Source organism: Chinchilla lanigera, unplaced genomic scaffold (genome assembly GCF_000276665.1).
Source record: "Chinchilla lanigera isolate Chin_1 unplaced genomic scaffold, ChiLan1.0 scaffold00013, whole genome shotgun sequence".
Taxonomy (NCBI): domain Eukaryota; kingdom Metazoa; phylum Chordata; class Mammalia; order Rodentia; family Chinchillidae; genus Chinchilla; species Chinchilla lanigera.
The window spans coordinates 25,510,871-25,526,107 of NW_004955414.1; the positions used below are offsets into that span (position 1 = coordinate 25,510,871).

At 37.4% G+C, this 15,237-nt stretch overlaps 1 protein-coding gene across 1 annotated transcript in view; it reads right to left on the bottom strand.

Annotated features, from left to right (window-relative positions):
* The window catches only part of Sbf2 (SET binding factor 2), a gene marked incomplete at its 5' end in the record, with an annotated part of 381,407 nt that overhangs the window by 46,909 nt on the left and 319,261 nt on the right, over window positions 1-15,237 (bottom strand). Inside the window, 5 exon segments of the mRNA XM_013511938.1 lie at window positions 1,003-1,098; window positions 1,954-2,094; window positions 3,568-3,764; window positions 10,381-10,576; window positions 13,853-13,998. Coding sequence (XP_013367392.1) covers window positions 1,003-1,098; window positions 1,954-2,094; window positions 3,568-3,764; window positions 10,381-10,576; window positions 13,853-13,998 — 776 coding nt within the window.

Here is a 15,237-nt window from a genome sequence, read left to right on the forward strand (position 1 = left end):
AGAGGAAGAGTGCAATGATGCCATTGTGAAGCAGGAATCTGGAACTTCTTCTGCAGAGTGAATTTCAGATAAACTTCCTAAGATTAAAGTGGACCACCTCTGAAGCATAAAATAGCGACTACTAACTGGCAGTTATGGTATGGTCCAGAGGAAAAAAAGAGAACCTGAATAACATTCTAGCTTAGTTTCTAAGCTAACGTTTCATAAAACAGGAGTAAAAACAAAGGCTTTGGAGGCATAGCTTTGGGTATGGTACCACTTTTCCCTAGCTGTTAATACTCTATGATTGGATGTTGTATTCTGGATCTTAAATGTCCCTCCAAGGCTGAGCCAGGTATTGAAATCTTGGTCATGAGGTTGTGTTGCTTTTTGGAAGTGGTAGAAACTTGGGGAGGTAGGCCAGTGGAAGGAAGAGAGGTCACAGAGGGGTATGCCCTTGAAGGGGCTATTGGGATCCTGGCCCTTCCACTTTTCTCTTTGCTTCCTGGCTGCCAAGAGGTGAGCAGTTTTCTACACCACATACTTTCCACCCACCATGATGTTCTGCCTCATCACGGGATTACAGGTAATAAGGTCAAGTGACCAAGGACTAAAACCTCTGAAATCATGAGCTAGAAAATCTTTCCTCTTTATGTAAGTTATTCACCTCAGGTATTTTGTCATGGTAACAAAATGCTAACACAAGTCTTTCCATCCTGTGAACCTAGAGAACCACAGAGTGCTCCCAGGGTTGATGCATCATTCAGACATGCTCTCTTCATTCCTTAATGCTTCCAAACTCATCCATACGTAAGATACCAGCAGTGATTTTGTCTACTGTCCCATCCAACTAAACTCTTCTGCCATTATGCTAGTAATAAGTTTGATCATTCATTTAGAGAAGGGTAATTAAGAACAATGTGAATCATAATTAGTTGATTTAAAAATATCTACTATCTAGAAAAATGTTTTCTGCTTTTAAGCTTGTTATCAGTGCTCATTTATAAAATCAATCTTACTAACCTCCTTGAGCAAAGCTATTGGATGGGTTTACATCCAAATGTCCTGGCACTACCTGCTTAAGCACAGTGGACATTCTTGAAGTCCTCCTTTCAGTCCCTAAAGTCAGCCAAAAAGAAGAACAAAAACCACGTCGTTTGGGTTAACATTACTCAAATGACAAAAAGTTATCTTTATGTGTAGCATGTCTAATTGCTGCCAAACTTTGTACTTTATAAATACCCAAAGCTTTATTAGAGATAACAAGGCAATGTTATTATTTCATCAGAGATAACACACATTTGCAAGATTACAGAGTTAGGTTTGGCAAGTACAATCAGAGAATTTAATGATAAATGAAGCAAGGCATGCATGGTGTTACATTACAAGAAAAGCCACTCTCTGCTTATGTTGAACTACTCAAATAGCTGATTAAGCCAAAGAGACCAACTTCTCAAGTCACATGCTCCTGTGTCTAACACATTAGGGTTACCTCTACATGAACCCTTTGGGGTTCCATCACATGATGACTGAAACAGAATATTAGTACAAGTCTTAATGGCTTCATTCAAATCTAGAGAAAACAAACTGTACTGCACAAGTATAAAAGGCTACAGAAATTTTGAGACTTTCAAACTCATACAAGATGATTTTAACAAATATATATTTAATAAACAGATGTTCAACTTATACATTCAACTTCATAATATTTTAAAGTTTATCTAAGGCAGCTTCTGGAGTAAAAAGAGGTGACTTTATGCTCCCTACCTCCTCTCCTATTACTGTTTTTAAAAGGCAATAATTATATTTCTAATTATTTACCAGACATTGATAACGGTGCTCTGATTTCTAAGTAAGGTAAGACTATTAAGGGGTCCTGTTGAAGGGACATGAAAACAACTAAGGAGACTAATCCAGGGTTGGGAAGGGCCTATTGGAAGAGCTGCCAAAAAAGAAAGTGTTATTGAATCTTACCTGGGGACAGAGCAAGTGCTGGTCTGACAGTAAGGGTGTTGTTGCTTCGAAGTTTTTGATGGACAGAAACTGCATTCAGTAAGGCTTGCAAGTACTTTTCTTGCTCTATGCTACTAGAAGATTCTAAAGAGGAGGTAGGAGCTATAAAGGAAAAGAAACTGAATAAAAGGTCCTGTCTTTGTTAACAAAACAAGCATCTACATATACATTTGTTTATACTTTCTCTATTTAGTCTCATGTTACCACATCCAAACAGAGAGGCCAACCCCCATTTAAAGCCCCAATTAAGTGAATAATTCTAAAATGCTGGCTTTACCACACCTACTTCTTGATTGCTTCATCATTTTCCCAGAAGATCTCAGGTCTACAAAACTAGCCCTGGCCAACCTTCCAAGCACAGGTGGTGGCTTCTCATTACAGAAGTGACTCAACATGAAGATTCACAGTGTTTCTTTGATGATCTCCCCCAACATCCTGCCCACGCTACCAGGAGCAGAGGACACAGTGGATTCTTCTCACATCCCAGAATGGGTAGAGGTGTGGAACTTCTAAATACCAAAAGCTTTGTTCCACTGTGCCACACTAGGCCTAACAGGGGACTGAGCTATGGGGGTTTGTTGAGGGAAGAGTAGAGGAAAAGTGGAGTAAGATAGGGAAAAAGTAGAAAATTACTATTAAGATGCCCTAGTACTCCTTTTTTTTGAGACATGGTCTCACTATGTAAGTCAGTCTGGCCTTAAACTCACTATGTAGCCTAGGCTGTCCTCAAACTGGCAGTGATCCTCCTGCCTCAGCCCTTCCCGAGTGCAGGGTTTACAGGTGTGCACCATGACACCTGGCTTCCCTAGTACTCCAAACAGAGGGGCAAAAAATATGCATGGAGTAGAAACAATTTTGACAGTAAATCAGAGTTGGTAGGACTATGAACCTGGCTTGTGTGCAGCAGAAGAGAGTCAATGAAATTAGCTCAGATACTTTAAAGAGGCACAGGGGTAGATTCATATCTCTTATTACGTGGGACAGAATCCCTACTTCCTCTGAGGCTATTAAATATATCTGGATGCTTCTCAGAAGGGAAAAGATTAGTACAATCTAGCTTTCATCTGTGGATACTCTAATTTGCTGGAGTGAAAATAGCTAAATACTTCATTATACTAATATCTATTAAAATTGAAGTGTAGACCAGATTTATTAAGTAAGATGTCAAACTTAAGGTGGAACCCCACACAGCCAAAAGGCTTGATGAAAGGGCACAATTGGCATTTCCAGATTTTATATTTTATTTTTTAGGAATGCTTTTTTTTTTTTTTTTTTAAATTGAGACAGGGTCTCACTTTGAGGCCCGGCTAGCCTCAAAGTCACAGCAATCCTCCTGTCTCAATCTCCTGAGTGCTAGGATTACAGGCGTGAGCCACCAAGCTCAGCTCAGGGAAGAGTTTTTAAAAGACAAGGTCTGACTATGTTGAACAGGTTATGCCCAAACTCCTGGGCTGAAGCAATCCTCTGGCCTCAGTCTCTTAAGTAGATGGGACTACAGGTGTGTGCCACCATGCCCAGCTTAATTTTAGGAATACTCAAGTGAAAGAGTCATAATTGTGCTGTAGAGATGCTTACCTGCTTGAGGGGAGTTCTGAGATTTGAAAAGACCAACAACTCCCTTCCCATGGAATCCTCCAGATCGAAGAAGCAGAGTACCACTTCTTGAGTTCTTCCAACATACAACAGGCAAGCGATTGTGTCGATAGCAGCGGGCTACTCTTGGTAAACTAGTGTCCTGTACAGCTTGAGGTATGACTAAAAGGCCAGGATAGCTTTGGAGACATGGAAGGAAAAAAGGGAATGATTGAGGGAGAGGGGGAAAGAAATGGGGAGAGAAAAAGGGAGGGGGAAGGGAAGAGAGAAGGAGAGGAAGAAGAGGGGAGAGAGAGAGAGAGAGAGAGAAAGAGAGAGAGAATATAAGGCTATGTATAACATAACATCATAGTAATTTTCTAAGACTAAGAAGCACATTGGTTGAGGGGCAAGAAATATATTTTAAATATGGAACTTCATTGCAACTCCTTAGTTCCTCAGGAGTTGAGAAAAGGTGGAAACAGTTAACTCACCCACCCCTATGCAGTATTTTTTGAAATGAGTCCATTTGAGTGATACGGCTAATTTTTGCTGAATAATCAAAGTTTAGAAAATAGACATACTACACTGAATTATTTAAAAGGCTTCTGTGAAACTGTTTCTCTTGCCTCATACACTACTTTTCTTCAACTTAAAGATTGTAAGATCAGTGGATTAATGTCAACTTTATGAAAATGCAAAGTCAAATTGTCAATAACTCATAGATCACTGAAATGATAACAGAGAACAAAGCGCACCCACATTAGACTGTGGGAGATGTTGAAAGGGTTAAAAATCGGGGCTGGGGATTTAGCTCAGCGGCAAAAGCACCTGCCTGGCAAGTGCAAGGTCGTGAGTTCAGTTCCCGGTACCAGAGAAAAACCAAAAAAAAAAAAAAAAAACAAAAAAACCTCGAAAGGGTTAAAAATCAAAACTAAATGATTTGTGGCACAAGAACAAAATGTTCAAAGTCAAAATGAGTCTAAATATTTTATTAATACCATATATTGATGTTTATCTTTAAAAGATTAATCATAAAGTTATGGGATATAATGCTGGGAAAATAAAAAATGTATGAGTAGGTTGTTTTATAGATTACTAAGTAGAAGAAGTTAAGACAGGTTTCAGTCATTTCTTTCCTTTATTTAGAAATGTTACACTAAAGAAAATTTATACTTACAAGTTCCCAACCATTAACCAGCATCACTTTCTGGTATTTTTTCCTTACTGTGGTAAAATATACTTAATATAACATTTACCATCTTAGCCTTTTTAAAGTGTACACATCAGTGATATTAACTATATTCGCAATGTTGAACAACTATCCACTTCCAAGGCCGAGGATACAGCTCAGTGGGACAGTACTGCCTGGCAAATGTGAAGCTCTGAGTTTGATTCCCAGTACCAAAAAACAAAACAAAAAACCCAATACCACTATCCATTTCCAGAACTTCCAATCCTTTATCTTGACATAAAGCAGTACTGAATGGAGGGCGAGGCTGTAGATATAATTATTCATGAAGTCTGGAAACACAGCTCCATTTAGGACCCTTTATTTCTAATATCACATTACTTTACCCCCAAATTGCTTCTAAACACAGTGGTATTATGTGTTAGGCAAGGCTGTGAGGTGTAATGGCTCCAGGTGCTGCTTCAGTATCTGGGAAAGAACCCTTCTTCACTCCCTGCTTCTTGGGATGGGCTGTCTCTTCCTTTCACTGACTTGAGTACCCCAGGCCGTGTTCTGCAATACAAGATCTTAGGCTTTCCTGCTCCCATACATGGGATTAGTATCAGCTGGATAGCCCCTGGTGCTGGGGCAGATAGTGTTGAGCCTGAAGACCAGCGGAGTCTGCTCTCAGTACAGTCTCATCGAATAATGAGAGACATCAACTACCCTGCCACTACTTTATCCCACTGCCCACTGCCGGCAGAGCCTTCAGCTCCCCCAAGTAAGACCCAAGAGGTTGAATGATCCTTAGAAGCTGCTGTGGAAACTGAATGGAAGAGGAATTCATATATAAATGCTCAAAACAATCTATACCAGGAGAAGAGCCATTACTAGCACTTAAGAAGATCCCCCTATGTTTCCTCTACTTTCTCTTTTCTTTATAGAGATTACCACTCCTGATTGCTAACAATACAGATGTGTTTTCCCTATTTTTGAATTCTAGATGAAAGGAACCAAAAATATTTATTCTTTTTTTTTTTTTTGGTCTGTCTTACTTTGCTTAATGTATTTTTAAGATCTATCTATGTTACTGTGTGTAGCTGCAGTATGTTCATTTTAATGACAGTATAGTATACCACTATGTATTAAATTTATTTATCCTTCTGTGATAATAATGATTCTGAATAGTTTCTAGTTTTTGCTTATTAAGAATACTATTGCAGGAGTTGGGAGTACAGCTCCACCGTAGGACATATGCTTAGCATGTGAGACTCTGGGTTCAAACCCCAGCACCACCAAACAAATAACTACTAATAATAGTAACAAATGTTGCTCTGCATATTGCTGAAGATGTCTTTTGGGAGCAATACATGTATCTGCTGGAAATTCTATTCCATGTAAAGAGTAGAATTTTTAGGGAGTATGTCATGAATATGTTTAGTAGATGTGTGTGCCAGACAACTGCTTGAGGTGTTAAACAAATTTATAGTCTCATTAGCAATTAATGACAGTCTATTTGTTCAACATCCTCACTAGCACTTTGTATTGTCAGTCTTAAATTTTGGCCATTTTAGCAGGTATACAACAGCCTCACTGGGATTTTAATTTCTATTTATTTGAAGACCAACAAGTTGAACATGTTTTCAGATATTTCCGCACCAAAATATCCTCTCTTGTTAAGTCTGTTCAAGTCTCTTGCCAGTTTTTATTGCCTTTTTAGGCTTAATGATACCTTCTTTTTTTTTGAGGCAGGGTCTTGCTGTGTAGTTCAGGCTGGTCTTAAGTTCAGTATGTAACTCAAGCTGGATTTGAATCTGCAGTGATCCTCTTGCCTTGGCCTCTGGAGTTCTGAGATTACAGGTATGTACCACCATGCCTGGGTTAATGTTATCTTCTCATGTAATTTCTGATTTTTTTTGTGTGTGTGGCGGGTACAGAGTCTTGCTTTGTAGTGCAGGCTGGCCTTGAACTCAAAGCAATCCTCCTGCCTCAGCCTCCCCAGTGCTAGGATTACAGGCATGCACCACCATATCTGGTTTCTGATCTTAATTTATCAAATTTTTATTTTTTTAAATTTTTAAATTTTTTTGATCTTTTTGAGACAGGGTCTCACTATGCAGCTCAGGCTGGTCTCAAGCTCACTTTGTAGCCCAGGCTGGTCTTGAACTCACAAGGATCCTCCTGCCTCAGCCTCCCAAGTGCTGGGATTACAGGCATGTGCCACCACGCCCAGCTCAAATTTTTACTTTATGGACAATGCTTTTCCTGTCCCCTCAAAAATCTATACTACTTCAATACATACAGATATTCGCCTGTCTTCTAGAAGCTTTATTATTTTTACCATTTATATAGTGATCTACAGACCAATGGGAATTGATTTTTGTATGTTCTAAGCTAGAAGGTCAAGATTAAACCCCCCATATATGTCCAGCACCATTTACTAAACACAGTATCTTCTATCTACTACTCTTAAGGGCAACCTTTACATTAAAGTGTCTATATGCATTGGGCTGTTGCTATTATTTCCTTTTTTGCACCACTTGGTTGGTCTATCTATCCTTGTGTTAACTGCACATAGTGTTTTAATCACTGTAGCTTTATAAAAAGTTTTGATATCCTCTAGTATTATTTGTAAGGTCATCTTCACTAATTTCTTTTTTGGTATCAGGAATCGAACTCAAGACCTTCCGCTTGCCAGGCAGGTGCTTGTGCCACTGAGCTATATCCCTGGTCCCATCTTGACTAATTTTGCCTTTTTGCATTTGTATATAACTCAGAATAATTTTTCAATTCCTGTATACATCTTGCTGGGATTTCAATTGGGACTTCATTGAATCTTAAGATCAATTTCAGGAGAAGCTACAGTTATTAGAATTTTGAGTATTCTACTCTTAAGAACATGAAACACCTATTTATTTAGACATTTAATGATCTTCAGTGTTGATCTGAGTGTTCATATAGAGGTCTTGCCTAGCTTTCATTAGATTTATTCTTTTGTATTTAATGGCTCTTAGTGGTACTGTAAATAATATCACAGAAAGTAAACTATCATTTTTTAAAATTTGATTTTGTAATGGTTTGGTTTTGGAATATATGTTACTATGTACCAGTGATGACCAAATTTACTTAAGGTTTTCTACATATACGTTCAGGTCATCTGTGAATAGTGAGTTTTCTTTTTCCCTTTTCAATCTTTACCTTTTATTTTTCTAGCCCCATCCCTTTTGCAGTACTCAGTGAACACAGGACCTTGAGCATGCTAGGGAAGTAATCTACCACTGAGCTACACCCCTAGCCCTTTGTTTTTTTATTTAATTTTGAGACACAGTCTGATTAAATTATCTGCCTGGCCTTGAACTTGCGATCCTGCCTCAGCTCTGGAATAGCTGGGATTACGGGCATGCGCCACCATGCTTGGCTTTTTTTCTATTACTTTTGTGTTGTTTAGGACTTCGAATCTATCACTGAATAGATGTGGTGATAGTAGGCATTCTTATTTTGTTCTGATCTCAGAAAAAAATCTTTAAGTAATTTTAATGCAAGATTTTTAAGAAAAATACCAGATTAGGAGCTGTTCCTTTACTTCTAATTTTGATGAGTTCTTTTTTAAAAATCACAAATGTATATTACATTTTATAAAACTACATTTTATAAAAGGTATATAAATACCTTACTATATGTTTCTTTTTAATTATTAATGTGGTGCTTATACTGATTTCTTTCCCCTCTCTACATCCTTGTCTTTTTCCTTTCTTTCCTCCTTTCTTGTGCATGCCAGGCAAGCACTCTACTCCTGAGAACACATCCCCAAGCTGTCTTTCAAATATCAAGTATGCTCTGTCTTTCTGTAATAAATGCTAGTTGGTCTTAATGAAGTTCTGTGTATGAAATAAACCTAATGTCATCCTTCTGTATGCTAGTAATTCTTTTTATTTTAAAATCTATTTTGACATTTATATTGGTGACAACAGATTTTATGTTTTTAGTTTTGCATAGTATATTTTTCCAATCCTTTTATTTCTCATCTTTTTGTGTTCTTATGTATTAGATATGTCTCTTGAAAGTAGTGAAAAGCTTAAAACATACACACCTTGATAATCTTTCTTTTAATTAGGATATTTAGTCAATGTACAAGTAATTATTGATATATTTGAATTTAAATCTACCATTTTACTATTTATAATCTTGTTTTTGGTGTTTTATGCCCCGCTTTTCTTCCTCTGAATTTATTATTCTACTTCCTTCCAAAAGTTTGACAGATATCTATTATTTTACATCACTATAAACACATTACAACAACTGTTGTAAGTCATCTACTAAGATTTGACTTTGTTTCCAACTGACTGAAAGAAAATGAGGTCTATTTTCTTACTCATAGTCATAACTTGATAGCTAGCTTATCAAACAGGACCTCATCCCCTGATAACACTATGTACACTTATCTACAAAGAAAATTTAGTGAGAATAGAAAATCCCTGAAAATGGGGCTGGAAATATAGCTCAGTGGCATAAGTGCCTGCTTGGCAAGCGCAAGGTCATGAGTTCAATCCCTGGTACCACCAAAAAAAAAAAAAAAAAGTCCCTGAAAAATTACTGCATGTTCAGAGGACCAACTTTTAGTACTTCCTGGAAAATGTTTATTTATTCACAATCTCAAATTATATTTCCAACTTATTTTTCATGTGTCATGGTAGTATTTGTAAACTTAAATTGCCACTGAAAATGACATATCTATAGTTCTTTAGGAACAACAGGTTTGAAACTAACAGTAACATTAAGACATTTTCTAAAATATGAACAAAATTTACAATTTATGAAGCACTTTTGGAGCTACTTAATTAAGCAGGAATTTATACATGTGAAGAAAAACAACTTACCTGGAGATGAAAATGACCAAACCTATGGGTTGTGGAATGTAGCTTTTGAAAATCTATAGTTACATATAGTAAAGAATGAAATAGAGCTTACCCTATTTGAAAAACAGCAAGAAGTGACAAGAACAGAAAACAGAAAAGGTGTTCATTTACATTCTTTAAATAATATTCTGAGTAAATATTCTAATTAGGCAGCATAAGAAACCCTGCCATACCTGGGCCAGCAAATTATAGTCTGCAGGCCAAAGCTCAGCTCCCCTATTCCTTTCCTTACCACCTAAGGCTACTTATGTGGCAGAGCTAAGAAGATGCAATAAAGAGACTCCATAGCTCATAAACTGGACATATTTACTATGTGGTCCTACACAGAAAAGGTTGTAGATCTCTGGCTGACAGTAGATGTTCATCTCTCCCACCTGCCTCAGCAAATCCTACTCTTTAAATTAAGCAACATGATACTAGAAAAGAAGCAAACTGTGCAGGAAAAGACAAAGGAAATTGATTAAGGGGACAAGCACTTTTGCTTTTTACCTTCTGATCTAATATAGATACTTTTCAGTGATATAACTGATGTCTTCAGAATGCCAATGAAATGGTTGCTTATGCCACAGTATCTCTTAAATACACATATTCCTGGAGATCTTTCTCCTCTTTTCTGGCATATGTACCTCTCCCTGGCATATGTACCTCTCCCTGGGCTACAGATATTAACAGCCTATTAAAAAGTTAAATGGAAGGAAAGGTCCCTTTTTGGAGCCCACTAACACGTACCTCCGGCACAGAGAATACATCCTGTTGGAGGCAGTGATTCGGAAATACTCTGGTTTTGAACGGGATGAGGTACCACTTATAGTTCCCAAACCTAACCGCTGATAGTCTCTGAAACAAGCTTTTTCCACCAACTGTTCCATTGTAGATTTCTCTGAGGCCTTCAGGGTACTTGTGGGGAGTTCACTATCATCTGAAACTGTAATGACAGAGAAAGCTTTTTAGGTTAAAAGGTTAACTCAAAGTAAAGGATTAAATTTTCTTTTGAAGAGAATCTTTACCTTAGGGTATTACATGTATTACAAACTAAGTGGTAACTTCATAAGGGATCATAAAACAGCAATGGACAGTCAGGACATGAACTATCAGTAACTTAGTTTAAAATCTCAGGGAATTAATACCATTTAAGTAATTCATTAGTGTAATTTTGAATTCATTACCCATATTTTTGATATTTTTGTATACCAATCAGGCTTGCTCATTAATGCTACAATTCAGTGATTTCAATGTAAGACTATAAAAACATTCAAACACTGTCAGAGGCTAACTTGTCAGTAAAATTTACTTTCTTTTCTTTTTTTTTTTTTTGATACAGGGGGTGGAACTTAAGAGTCTTTGCACTGAGCTATATCCCTTGCCCTTTTTAAATTTTGAGACACTGCCTTGATAATCTGCTAAGTGGTGAGGCTGGGCCTGAACTTGTGATCTCACTGCCTCAGCCTCCCAGTTCTGGGATTAGATGTGTATACCACCACCACACTCAGCTAAAATTTATCTTTTTTGGAGGTTTTTTTAAAAACAGGGTCTCACTATGCAGTTCATGCTGGCCTTGAACTCACTATATAGTTCAGGTTGGCTTTGAACTCATCGTGATCCTCCTGCCTCAGCCTCCAGAGTGCTGGGATTACAAGTGTGCACCACCAGGCCTGACTAAAATGGACCTTTCATATAATCACTACACAAGTTCATCATCTAGTTTTTAGCTCACATTCAGAGCATACATTTTTATGAAAATTTCTAGATTAACTAGGAGCTCACTAGAGGGAAAAAGACTTTTTTAAAAAAGTGATAGTTAACAGGTGTACTTTTTTTCTTAGAAATATTTTTGTTGGTGGATGTGGCATATATGGAAAACCTCCTCACAGTTTTGCTGTCACAGGTTATAGATTTCTTTAAGATTATAAATGTGGAAGAATTTACTCAATAAGCAAGAATTTTAGGGAGGATTTTTTTTTAAAAAAGGACATTCCTAATCAGTACTGCATGTTCTAACAGCAGCAACAACAACAACAAAATCCCATGTTAAAAACTGCCGTAATTTACTTTTAATGGGACGGAAGTAAAATCTAATTTTTAAGCTGTTGGAATTTACTTGAAGTACTAATATACAAGGTAAAGATAGGGCTCTCTCCCATTAAAATTAAAAAGAAAAAAAAAATGCAACAGCTTATCTCCACAAATGTCTTTGTATTTGAATTTGAGAACTTCACAAAGTAACAATCAGTTTTATGCCAGCCTTTTGTTTGTAGAGTACAAGGAACATATAATTTGGTCTTTCATAGTACTTTATTTTTTAAAAAAATTTTTTGAGATAGGCTCTTGTTATGTTTCCAGGCTAGCTTTGAACTGAGAAGCTAAAGAAATTCTTGTACCTTAGCCTCCCAAGTGGCTGGGACTGTAAGTGGTTTTATTCCCTGACATCATAAAACTTCAAATTAGAAGAGTCCATAGAAATAGGAAGCAATAATTTGTAGCTTTACACATGACTGTGAGGAGGCCAGGTTTCCAACAAATGATCCCTTTAGTAATGGAATGGTGGGTCTTTCATTGCCCATAGAGTTGAGCTTGTGTAGTATGTACTTCTCACACAGGGCTGCAAACATGCACACAAACCACACCGGTTCCTTATACTGGTGAACTGAAATTGAGACCTTTGGCCAATGCCCTCACTGAACAAGAGGTTTCTTTTAAAATGGTGTTGTTGTTGTCATAGCTAGTAGTTGTTGTATAATCACTAGTAACTAAATCTAAGATCTTGATTAAAAAAGGGTGTAATGGCATTATACCTCGTATTACATCACCTTCTCTGCAGTGTTAATTCCACAGCACACTAAATAATGGGCTAAGCATAGGAAAAAAAATCATTCTAGGCATTTTGCTAACTGGTTTTCTTCCTCTTATTTTCCCAACTGAGAAGTACCTCAGCTGCCTAAATTCTACTGTTTTAAATATATACGAGGTGTCTTTTTCTTAGCATTTAAGAATTCTTTCCCCTTTGGTTGCTATAATGCTCTTACCCAAACCCTCAAACTTCAGCTTTGAATAGTCAGTGTCCTTTTCCCCTTACTTTTATTCTATTATTATAAGGTACAATGGGGGGCTGGGGATTTAGCTCAGTGGCACAGTGCCTGCCTGGTAAGTGCAAGGTCGTGAGTTCGATTCCTGGTACTGGAAAAAAAAAAAAAGGTACAATGGTATAATTAAATTTCTTGTGCAATGGAGTTTCCTTTTTTCTTCCTTTAAATAAGGACTAACTAGAAAAGCTCTCCAAATATTGTTCTGTTTGCCCTTTTCTTTTTGAAGTTTTGAATATTTTACAGCAATGATAAAAACCAGGATTGTTTGGAGTTCAGCATTCCTCATTAGTCACTCACTGCATCTTGTAGTAAGATAAATAAAGATAATAGGAAGCAGAGATCAAAAAAAAGAAAAAAAAAAAAAAAGACCTACTGTTATGGTTTGTGTCTGGATGTCCCTGCAAAGCCTCCTACAGTCATGGAGGCAGGCTTCTAGAGTCTGTGATTGATTCATGGTCCAATGCTGGGATTATGGGCGCGAGTGCTACACCTGCCCTGGGCTGGGTAGCCTGCATACAATGTAACGGAGGGAAAGAGGCTTGCACTCACTCTCTCTCTCCTCCCCTTTTAGCCCTTGTTGTTTTTGCTATCTTCCCCTGCCATGAACTGTCACCCTTCTGCCATGTCACCCTGATTATGGGCTGAAACCTCCATAAACTGTGAGCTAAATAAACCTTTCCTCCTTTAACCTCGGGTGTCAGATATTTTGTCTCAGCAACAAGAGAAAAGTAACCAAAATACCCATATAAAAATGGCCAGTGTGAGTTTAACAGACTTTTATGTAAACAATAGAGTAGTAGAAAAATAACTTTTTTCTAGTCCTGAGAAGCTGGTAAACTCTTCCAAACTTCTTGGGAGATCCTGGCTTTTGTGCATCAATATTTAGGTCTAGCTGGTGGTGGTGGCACATGCTTGTAATCTCAGCATTTGGGAGGCTGAGGCAGGAGGACCTCTGTGAGTTTGAGGCCAGTCTGGACTATATAGCGAGGCCCTGTCTTAACAAAATAAAACAAAACACCGAAAAACAACAACAAAAGGTTTTAAGTTCAACTGTGTCTTACTTTCTTACTCTTATAAGAGGAATAAAACTGAACCATGAAAAATGAATTCTCACGTACCAGATATGTCATCATCTTCATTCCATCCAGGACGATTTACTCTCTCTTCCATAATTGTTCCTGTCCTCCTTTTCAACAGATATTGTCGCCCAATTGTCATTTTCCCTGCTCTTTTGGCACCTTTCACAATTGTTTTTGAGAAGGTGCTACAAGTCATAAAACCAAAGAGAAACATTAATTTAATATTAAGGTATCATTTACATTTTTGATACCTACAGAGCTCCATTTTTTTGTTCCCATTCCCACAAGTCATAGGTGTAGTATACACCAGTGATGGTGAACCTTAAGAGCTTTCAATGATACAAATGGCCTGCATGGCATGCTTGCCATAGCTTTGCCACCACTGGTACATACCATACTACTGTACATATTTTCTTTAAGCTTCTCCTTCTTCAGATAACTTTTTTGTGGCAGTAGGCTAATTTCCTATAAAACTCCATGTCATTAGGACACTGTTTTAAACATAAAATGTAAGAACTTAAAGTGGAACACAAGCTGCATATAACCCACATACAAACTCCTTGGTTTAGCGTTTTGGTTGAGTACCCCTGACCCCATGCTGGTTATTGTGCCATTGTCTCCACAACAGTCCTCACAAATCATGCTTGCAGAAGTCTTCCCAAATGGAAAGCTTGGGCTGGGGATATAGCTCAGTGGCATAAGCGCCTGCCTGGCAAGTGCAAGGTCCTGAGTTCAATCCCCGGTACCACAAAAAAAAAAAAAAAAAAAAAGTCACCAAATGGAAAGCTTGACTTCTCCCTTTTCTACTGACTCAAACTCTCTTTGAGATCATGTAACAATGACAGTTGGCAACATTCTGCCCTATTTCTTAAACAGTTTAAGTGTGTATAGAAGGAGTCCTACCTCAAATTAGCTGTAAATTTTCTACAGCATAGAAAAACAATACTTCCCTTCTTAAGAGGATAAAAAAGTCAGAAACATGAATATTTTTTTGAGAATCAGCTTGAGTTAATGGGAAACTATGATGTAAATTACTTTGACCCAAAAGTACTTTATGTATTCAGGCAGTTTTTCTCACTGATAGAAAATCTAGGCACATAGAGTTTTTATCCAGAGAATTTAACAAAGAAGCTGTTTTTTCTGATTATCTGATAAAAGTGAAAATTCTGAATAAAAATTGTTCTTGACTATTTTCTCCTGTAACACGAAGAATTCTTTTTATATTTTCCTGTTATTCTGTGAAAAGTGGTAAGGGTTATTTTACTGCCAGACCATCTTCAGTCATCTGCAGTACAAACCTGAAGGGCATGGAGTATGTTTTAGAACCGTTAGGAACCCTAAAATACGGACACTTCCTAAATTAAACCTATTGTGAATCACTTCAGATATAATTTAAACTCCAGGGGGCTGGGGATTTAGCTCAG